The sequence below is a fragment of the Diadema setosum genome, chromosome 17 (genome assembly GCF_964275005.1).
Source record: "Diadema setosum chromosome 17, eeDiaSeto1, whole genome shotgun sequence".
Taxonomy (NCBI): Eukaryota; Metazoa; Echinodermata; class Echinoidea; order Diadematoida; family Diadematidae; genus Diadema; species Diadema setosum.
Window position 1 is genome coordinate 7,018,728 of NC_092701.1, and position 10,608 is coordinate 7,029,335.

The 10,608-nt window shown below is 41.4% G+C and overlaps 1 protein-coding gene across 1 annotated transcript; it reads right to left on the bottom strand.

The window, feature by feature from the left end:
* Window positions 1–5,860: 5,860 nt before the first annotated feature.
* Window positions 5,861–9,453, bottom strand: LOC140241265 (nucleoside hydrolase-like). The gene is made up of 4 exons (XM_072321012.1): window positions 9,268–9,453; window positions 8,322–8,616; window positions 6,719–6,855; window positions 5,861–6,199 (listed from the first exon to the last, which is right to left on the bottom strand). Exons 1-4 carry the CDS (start codon window positions 9,451–9,453, stop codon window positions 5,861–5,863), a joined length of 957 nt encoding a protein of 318 aa, XP_072177113.1.
* Between the last annotated feature and the right edge of the window lie 1,155 nt (window positions 9,454–10,608).

Here is a 10,608-nt window from a genome sequence, read left to right on the forward strand (position 1 = left end):
GAAGGATGATGAGTAGATGATTAACCAGATCATATTTGTTTTGTTTCCACCCACCTGACTGCTTCACAGATGAAGTGCCGTTTCTACCCATCCCACTATAACACGTGGGAAGTATACCGCCAACATCTCAATAATCACCATGAGACCACCATAACAGGCAGATGTAGGATCTGTGGGAGAGAGGTCGAGAATCAGCGGGCACTCGATCTCCACCATGGAACGCATCATCCCCGTCGACGCCTGCCCACTATCCAGTATGGAATCGCAAGTGAAACCTATCGTCGAAATTGGCTAAAGAATAGGTCACGGATCGAAGTGAGGGGCGAACGGGAATCAAAGAAGAAGAGAGAGAGAGAGAGAACAAGAACAACAGGAGTGGGAAGTATCGACAGAGTAAGGAGGAAAGGAGAGACAAGGAAGAGAAGGAGGGCAAGGAGACGCAAGACGAGCAGAAGGAGGAAAAAGAGCTAAGCGAGGGAAGTGAAGAAAAAGTACCAACAATTGAGGTAGAAGATAAAGGTGAGTGGGAGGAGATCTTCAGTGATAGCACTAGCAGTGATTGAAGTGACGGGGAGGGCGACAACTCTAAGAGCAGCAACCCCAGTGATGACGAGGGCAGCGGCAATAATGACGACGACTCTGACGGCCACTTCAATGATGACAAGGGCAGCAACTCTAGTGATGATGAGGGCAGCGGCAATAATGACGACTCTGACAGCGACTCCAATGATGACAAGGGCAGCAGCAATAATGATGATGACTCTGACAGCAACCCCAGTAATGACGAGAGTAACGACTCCAAGGGTGAATGGAAGCTTGAATTTTTACCCTGACTGACATTTCTGATGATGATCTTGACTCTGTACGTCTTTGATGTCTTGATGCTACATTTGTGATCTGATTTCTTACAGTCTGAGGCTAAGTTAGAGCAATCGTAAGTCTAAATTCTTTTTTAAGTCCCTAATTGTTGCTAGCATTTTAGAACTTATAAACTGAGATATGATAATATAAACAAATACTTAGAAAATATTTGTGATGGTCTTCCTAGTTAGGGAAATTGGAAACAATCAATTTCACTGAGAAGATGGATGGCGAATTTAGGGTTTCTTTCCTTTCGACTAAGGAGAAAATAAACTCTGCTTCTTTATAGAGTAGGGACAAGTATGGTGTGCCAATTGTTCGTGAATATTTCCTTACATGCTCACAGTCTCTTACTAGTTTTGGGAAAATATATTAAGAGAGGTTGTAGTTTTCTTTGTTAAACAGAGAGATGGCGGACAAGGTTCAATTGAGATGATGAAAAAAAGGAGCTTCTTCCGAAGGGAAAGAAGAAGCTGTAATAAGGTATTTCTCAATTCAGCCATCATATTTGATGTCATGGACTGACTGGCTTCTAAAGGTCTTTCAAGATTTAGGCCAATTCGACATCATTTACCTAGATGCCTACAGGATCCGTAATTTCTAAAAGAAGTCATTTTTTACTTGAGGGACAATATCTTCTTTACAATACTGTTACATAAAGCCATCCTGTGTAAGGGAAAACCCAACTTGCTTTACGGCATCTGAAGGTCTTTCAAGATTTATGCCAATTCGACATTATTTACCTACTAGTAGATGCCTACAGGATCTGTAATTTCTAAAAGAAGTCATTTTTTTTTTACTTGAGGGACAATATCTTCCTTACAATACTGTTGTATAAAGCCATCCTGTGTAAGGGAAAACCCAACTTGCTTTACCGACATTAGTTAGTAGTGGCCAAACCACTCCAATAATCTTGTTCTCTTTATTGTCATTTTGTCACAACAAAGCCAAATGTATGGCTACAATAATAGAAAAACACAGAAAAATACCGTCTCAAATTACAATAGCGGGAGCAGAATGTTATCACTTCTCGCTATATTATATGCGTATAATGTGGAAACACCAAAAACACATGGAACGCTGCTTCAGAATACCAACTGGTAGCGGAAAGACATCCCTGGAGACTGAAAACTTTGAAGATTGAAGCACAAAGATGAAATGAATGTCATTACATGGGAATTCTTACGATCCTATTCTTCTTACCATGGACCATGAGACCAATGATCATAATTTTTATATGCAAAATCAAATCAAGAAGACACTGTAATGCCAGAGCTGTGCTGGTAGAAACTGCAACTATTCCACCTGGACACGGGCCCATTGCTCATGCCTAAATTGTAGAAGGAGAGAACCACATGCAAGGTGCATTACTATAGTTGAAGCAGGGTGCTACATAAGCACTTGCCCAATTGCCCAGGGCGAGTAAATATCAAAGTCGGGCAAGTGTTTCGGAGCAATGAGGAAAAAATGCTTACAGTGAAGAAGTCCCAATGCAATCCAACAACAACACTCTATTGAACCAAGTTTGTAACTCCGCACATGTGCTGTTTATTCAAGTGATTGACTTTACATGTGATTTTCTATATCATTTTCTTATGTCTTTGGACTTTCTTTTCGCGCAAGTAAAATTCATGTTCGGGCAAGTGTTCTGCAACAAAACCTGCTTGCCCGACCGGGCAAGTGGTAAAAAAATGTGATGTAGCACCCTGGTTGAAGCTGTAGATGGAGAGAGTAAATTAAGAGAAAGAAAACTGGCACTTGGCAGGGGTTTTTGTGGAAGTTGTAAATCCTGAAAATCAAGAATAAATCCTGATAGGAGGCACCAAAATGGGAATGATGACTTCAGGCAGTATGGCCAAGAATGAAAGAAGAAGGCAAGATCAACAAAGAAATGAGCTACCAGAACATCCAACGAACTCACATCACCAGAGCATACTAAAAATACATCCTGAATTCCATGATGACATAGGGAATGTCTGGTGAAATACCAAGACATATTCTCAAGAGACAGCATTGACGTAGAAAAACCAGTTATTGTAAAGCACAGTATCGATACAAAGGCTGCTCTGCAATCAATGAACCAAAGAGACAACCTGTACTGTATGTGATCAGGCAGAAATAAACCGACAAGACAAGGAGCCAGAAGAACATGGGGTCAACAAGCTTTCAGGTAGCCCATGGGCTGCTATCATAGTCTTGGTAAAATGGAAGGATGGCTCTATGTGACAATGCATTGATTACTGTGGAATAAATGTGGTGACAGTAAAAGACGCATGCCAAATACCAGTACCTCACATACATGATGATGATGATACACTAGATGCAATTGGCAGTGTAAAGCCGTTTTCAGCCCTTGAACTCTCATCAGGTTATTGGCAGTTGCCTTGGATGACTATGTCAAAGATATATCCTCGTTCCTCATCTGTAGTGAGGACTGGATGATATCAACTGGTGGAAAGTCACACATATCCAAAACCCCAGATTGATGAAATGTCAGCAAAACATGACAATGGAAGGCAGTCCACCAAACTAGAAATGTCCAATGCATACCAATGACTGCTGCTGTCAATGATATTGTGTGAGCTGTAATATCGACACAAGAAGGAGAAGAAAAAAAAAATATACAAATGAACACAATCATGGTCCACACGGAAACAACTGATGAAACTATAAGCATGTGGCACATGGAGAAAATAATGTCTGATTAGATCAAGAGACTGGCATGAGATTTTCATCTAGTTGACAGCAGTGGGACGCTACACCTTGAAGATATCATGCAACATCGTGTCACGCCCGAGTGCCTTTCTATCTTCAATGCAAATGGAACATTCCACAAGTCACAGAAAAGCAAACTTCTGCAAAAACTGACCATGAATGTGACTCCAGAACCTGAGGTGTGTGCATCCCTTATTGACATGGGTCTCATTTGACGACTTGCAGTCCCGACCATTGAAGACAGGGAGAAGAGGGAAAGAACCCAGTATACCTGTGGCGACTATGCACAGAAAACGGTGAACACTATCAAGAGTAGGCACCCAAATGTGGAGAGGATCATTTGCGTAAACGATTCCTACAACCAGGACTACAGCATTAAGGACAGTGAAAGGATACTTAGACAGAAACAGATGCCGAAAAAGAATTTCTTCATGAAGGCAGAGGACAAGTTTTCCTCTAGCAAGGATTTCCATGCCCCACTAGGTAAGCCTGCTAACAAGATCTGCCTACAGGCATTTCTTGAAAAAGAATTCCAGAAAGTGGCGTTAACAACAAGGACTGAGATGGTCTATTGCGTAGTCGGCAGTTAGTCGCACGGAATCTCACTACGGGTGAGGATTTGCTTGAACTCCTATGCTTCCAAGCTGAAGCAGACACTGCCATGTTCACGATGTATAGTGCATTTTGGTCAGATGGGTACAAAGCAGCAGTAATACTTGACACAGAAGACACTGACAACTATGTCCAAGCGGCATATGTTGCTCATAGGACGTCAGGGAACTTGTGCTTGAAATGCAAACATTGTCAGATTGATGCCAAACGTCTGTGCAGTGAAGCAATCTCTCCATCCATCATTCCAATACATGTCGTTAGTGGATGTGACCTTAATTTTGCTTTTTTTTCGGAGCAAGTAAATTGCGGATTGTAGGACGCTTGGTCAATTCTAAAGAGGCCCATAGTCTGCTTGCAAAATGTGGCACCCAGCTTCCAGCCCCACAGAATGTCATCAGCGATTTACAACAGTTCGTCATTCGCTACATCTATGGTAATACCAAAAGCAAGACACCAGGAGAAGCCCGGGCTGCAAAGTGGAGGGCCCAGAGGAAGAAGAGCACCATGCGATTAATGCCCAACTCAGACAGTTTGTATCAGCACCTGCTTCGTGCAAACTACCTTGCATATTTGCTCAAGCATTTCCAGCTGCAAAGTCACCCATCACCGATAGGACATGGATGGCATCTGGTAAACAGACTGTGTCTACCTGTACGATCGACAGAACCCCCACTTCCCTCGTCCATGACGAAACCACCCCAGGAGAACACAGAGAGCAACAGTGATGAGAGCAGCGATGGTGCAGAGAGTGATTCTGATAGCACGAGTGCATACAGTGAGTCATACATTGATAGTGACTCATGTAGTGATAGTGTCAGTGACTCGTATGGGGACAGTGATGTAGCAGACTATTTAGGTATGTTGGGCTTTGAAGTAAACAGTCGGCGATATAAAAATTTTCCAGATATGATGAATTTGAAAATTATGTAATCATAATGCAATCATTTGAACAGGCTAATATTGGTATCAACAGAATGCTTGACCCCTAAAACCTCTGTTTTGACACCAAGATCTGCTTTCTAGGCAACTTAGTAGTCGAGAAACAATACAAAATGTATATCGGCGGCCATATTGGCAGCCATATTGGCAGCCATATTGGATTTCACTGCAATGGACACGTTTTACAACAAAAAAAAACAAGCGGAGCATTGAAATCCTTGACCCAAAAACCTATGTCAAGACACCAAAGTCAACCTCCTAGGTGAATTAGTTACTGATATATAGGCAGTGACAGCCATTTTGGCGGCCATTTTGAATTTGGGGCTGTAAATATTGTTCCCATCATTATTGGGAAGTACATAGGAGCTTATTTTCTTTCAAATTGGTTTAGAATGCCAAATCCACTGAGAAAAAAAGGTTCAGAGAGGTTGGTCACAGAACCATCCAAAATGACTCTATCTCACTACAAAGAGAATGATGTTTCACCCACAGACCCCAGCAAACAACGCTATCCAGTATTTGGTAGTATTTGTCCACGTCAAACTTTGAAGTAACAACATGGGCCCTGATAGTGAGGTAGACAGGGGCAAAAATAGTGCAGTTTAATTCTAATTTCACAACGTTAGATTCATCTATAAAACAGCATATCATCTAATAACATTTCTTTCAGTTAATTTGAGCTCTAAATGAGATTCAGTTTCAGCCAAAATGATTGACGTTTCACCCACTGTCCCTATCTAACAACGCTATCCAGCATTTGGTAGTATTTGTCCATGTCAAACTTTGTGACAACATCAATCTGTGGGCCCTCAAAGTGAAAGAGAAATGGGCGAACAATGGCAGGGGCTTGCATCTGCCCCTTCGTCAGTCCTTCACACATCTCCACCTTGCAGGGAACATGGAAGACCTCCTGAATGGATTCCCCGCAGGAGGCGACTGCCACGGCACAGCCGTCCGGAACGGCGCATGCGGCCCTTCCCAGCTTCTTGCTCCGTCGTAGGGGACCCTCGTACATTGCGGACACGAATTTGGCCTTGGCGGACCTCTTCTGGCAGAGATCATCAAACCAATCCTGGAATATGACAGGAAAAGAGTGATTACCAAGGTTATTTGTGCAAAAAATGCCTTCATTGGGACAGAACAAGTAGCCAGATTCACCGCCAACTGTCAAAGTGCGTAAGTGCAAAAGTGTGTGTGTGTGCTTGTGTGTTGAGTTTGAAAGTGCTGATGACCATTCATTATACTTTTTATGATGGGTTCATAGGTAATATCATCGGTTGAGAATGAGAAGGTTGTTAAGTTGTCTAGGTCACTATGGGTTTAGTGGCAACTTAACGCCCTTTTCATTCTCACCCGACGATATAATGTGTCGGGCAAAATTAGCGCCTGGTCACATATATGCTCCTCAACCAATCATACAATTACCAGTAGGATCTGCTTCATTGATTGACCAACTGATGTTAACATTTGTTTATTTGAATTAATCCCAAGCATAAGGGTACAAGGTACTTGTTGTAGTTTGGCTTCAGTTCTGACCACTGCTGGCATATACAAAATGGGTATGGAACTACCAAATTACATCCACACTTACGTAAGAAATGGAGTGAGAGAGACAGGTTTCAAGTGGCACAACGATAGTTGGACACCGTACTCCTGTTAAAACCATTTCTGCCGCAGTTGGGTCTGTAGTGAAGTTGAACTCAGATGTTAGAAAACGTGTCCCAGTTCCTGTGAAAGAAACAAATATATCTCTTTAATAAAATTCATTTCTATACAAAACATACTGTACATATCTAAAATGTGTGCTTTATTATTCATGAGCAGTGACTGCTCAAATTGATCACTGCTCCAGTTAACTAAAATGCATGTAGATTAACTTGGAAAACCTTTTTATACATCAGATTACACTGAAGAATGCCAGCAATGTGAGTTTTTCAGTAATGCAGTGTTGTGTAATGATACCCCAAATCTATTATTACTCTTTCCATGCCACCATGTCCAGATCTACTTCCCCACCTCCAGCTAGTCATTAACCTCTATCCATATCTACCTCCCCACTTCCAGCCAATCACTGATCTCTATCATCCCTTGAGTATATGGCTTGAACGTTAGAATGATCCCATTCTTCCCCCACTGTATCAGACAACATCCAGCAGTAATTCCCGTCATAGGCCAAGTATTTATGACCAGGTTGAGTAAACCCTAAACCCCTGTCTCAACCAGTCAATAATCCTCCCACTCACTACTTGGAGTTGATGTTCAGTAGAACACTCTAAAACTAATCCCCCCTTTGTTTCCATAGCAACTTAAGAAAACCTTTCTTTAGTATCAAGACTCCATCCTATTCACCCCTTCAATGCTTGTCAATCTGTTTGTAAATTGTAAGAATCAAGAGAGCTCTAACTTGACCCTTGGAATGAAAGAACCTTCCAAAGGACTTCTCTCATAAAACTACATTGTTAACAATTCACTGTGTGTTGCAAGTCAATATTCAGCATACCTGTGGTACCTTCTAAAGATCCCAAGTCAAATACACAACACAACAGTGGATATATCTATACTGCCATGTCATGAAACATTTTTTACCTATTCGCTATTGCCATTGTATCCATTAACATGGTAACAAGTGCTGTACAAAATTTGATTGATGTAATAGCTATTAGATTGATTTTTATATACTTATAGATCAGATATAAATATAACAGCTTTTGCTAGCACTCCTCCAGGAATCAGGCATATCATCACAATATTTACAAGCATGCAGCCAAGTTTATGGCCGGGATAAATAAAAGAAACAAGTATCATTACTACTATCTTTGTAATTATTTCAATTTTTATAATCACTGTCATCATTGTTATTCTATCATTAATATTGGTCTTTAAATTTAGTTACCACAGTAACAGCGTGACGGAAACTTGAGGATATTAGTAAGCTGCTAATAGTAGCTGCAGGTACAACAATTTACAACCAATGTCAGACAAAACTCACTCTTGTGAGATGAGGTGCCAGTATAACAAGGTGCTGCCTACAACAATATTTGAGTTGAGTTTCAAATTAAAACATGCATTATATTATATGATAGCAAGGTCACTTCTAAAGAGAATTTGACTTCAGTGAGCTTTGCTTGCACAAATCCCTTTTTGGAATAGGCCACTGGATGGGTAATCTTCTCCAAAGGAGGGAGGTAATGTACCTCTGATGTTGCCTCCCATGATGATCAGCTCCTTAAGTTTGCTGGTAAAGTCTGCGTCAAGTCTCATGGCCAGGGCCACATTGGTGAGCGGACCGATGGCCACCAGCGTGATCTGCCCGGGTCGCTCATTGACCATGCGAACCAGGGCCAGCACGGCATGCTCGGATTGAATCAGGTCTTTGCTGGGTGGTTGCTCCTGATTGGGGATGTCCCCCAGACCGTCGACTCCGTGAACGGTGCTCTTTTCAGTTGCTGTACCGAGAATGTCTTTAGATGCTCCCGAATAAACTGGTATCTAATAGGAGGGAAAAACATTTGAATAATGATGATGATGAAAAATCATTTATACAGCACCATTTATCTGTTGAAACATTCAATGGCACCCGGCTCCAAAGATGAATATAAAAGAAAATGAAACAAAAAGTTGAACAAACAAAGCAGAGTACATATGGTCTGAGTTACAAGAGAAAAGGGTCATCATGTGACAGTCAAACAAGTGATATCAATTATCTTAAAATGAAAGTGATCAAGGAGAGAGAGAAACTGCGATTTCAGAAACCATGAGGCAACTATGCATCACACTTTCTAATAGGAGCCAGTGTGACATATGTGGTCTCCAACACTTATGCCCTCTGGACAAGTCATTCTTTTATTTGATTGTACTAGAAATTACAAAAAAAGAAAGAAAGAAAGAAAAAGAAAATACAATTCATTGCAATAATCAAAATAAATCTTTTTCCATGCACTTATTCACAACTGTATGAGTATTTCACTCATTCATGGCTGGTCTAAGATTTACACATTTCATGCAATACATTCTACTATTGTTGTTGTGTTTGCTTATGGTAATATGTACTGTATGCCCTCATTTAATACCTTAACATCTAAATAATTTTGTTTGTTTGTATACTTATCTCTTGCCAAATGTTCTGCAGACATAACTTACACTCAAATGGTCACACTTCTGAAGTACTCTCAGGACATTGAGGGTGACTTTGTCCAGGGAGACGTTCCCATCCACACAGGTGACCGCAATGAGCTGGACATTAGGCTGACCCAAGGCCATCATGATGGCCACTGCATCGTCCACTCCAGCATCACAATCTATCACCATGGTAACCTGGTCAGCCATAGTTGGTGCCAGCTGGTTTGCTAGGTGATGTGTGCATCCAGACTTAGATTGGATTATCTTCTGTAGGTAGGGAAAAATGGGACATTAAAAAGGACACAATATATTCAGAAATTACTTGCCATTGTTTTCCCAAATGCAACTCCTAAATAACTACAGTTATGTCATGTGCCAATGAAGGTACAGTGGTCATGCATGGATTGCCCTTACTCTTTTTTTTTCTCCTTTTTTCCTTCTTCTTCTTCCGTTAAGTGCAGCTTCATGCTTGAAGATTACGCACTGTAGTGTGTGAGAGTGTGAAGCCATAATGTGTGCCCCATCAGTCAAATTCCACAAGTAGAGTATTTACAACATAGGTCTACATGGAGTGCAAGTAAAATCAATAATTTCTTATATGAGCTGCAGTTACAATTTGTATGTCTCCATCAACAAGGACTTGAATGCCTTGAGGGAGGGTGAGTCAACCGGGTCTGCTGGTAGGGTAGGTGGTTCCAGTCTCTGGCAGTTCTGGGGAAGAAGGATGAGCTACACGTACAAATTGTATACACCAGATTGGTGCATAATGGTGTTCTGAAGCAGGAATCATGCCCCCTTGTAGAAGATGTTGACTTCTGAAGGTGTTGCTGCCAGTCAATATCCACCGGATCACAGCAGATGCGATACAGCATTACAAGACGGCTTTGTAGATGTCTGCTAGCAAGTGATGACCATTGTAAACTATTTAGCATCGTGGTGACGCCACGCTGCTGTGACATTTGAAGTTTCCAGTCACATCGCTGAACCATCTCAATCTTGTTCACATTTTTCCAGGTGTGTGGGTCCCATGCTGTTGCAGCATACTCCACAACTGGATGAATGTAGGTGAGATAGGTGGCCTGCCTGATCTTCTGATTGCAGTGTCTGAAGTTTCTTTGTTATCACTCCAAACATCTAACTTTGGAGTGACAAAGAAATCAATAATTTCTTTGTTTCTCATTTGTTAGTAAGAGTGTTACAAATCATCCACACATCAAGCATCCATCATTCTGTTCTAGACCTTCAAACAGACATCATCCTACCTGGCCTGAAAATTCACACAGGCCAATTTCATCCTGACTTGCGTCCTTGCATTAGGAGATGTGGCAAGTGCAAACAGTGAAGGTGTGCAATTTCATTTAC

What these genes read in the sequence shown, in the direction of transcription:
- LOC140241265 (XM_072321012.1), bottom strand. Translation starts at nt 9,453, where the DNA reads ATGGCTGACCAGGTTACCATGGTGATAGATTGTGATGCTGGAGTGGAC. An exon ending in AGAAGTGTGACCATTTGAGT is followed by an intron (nt 8,617 to 9,267) that starts GTAAGTTATGTC and finishes CCCTCCTATTAG; the next exon opens with ATACCAGTTTATTCGGGAGC. An exon ending in CATGGGAGGCAACATCAGAG is followed by an intron (nt 6,856 to 8,321) that starts GTACATTACCTC and finishes TTTCTTTCACAG; the next exon opens with GAACTGGGACACGTTTTCTA.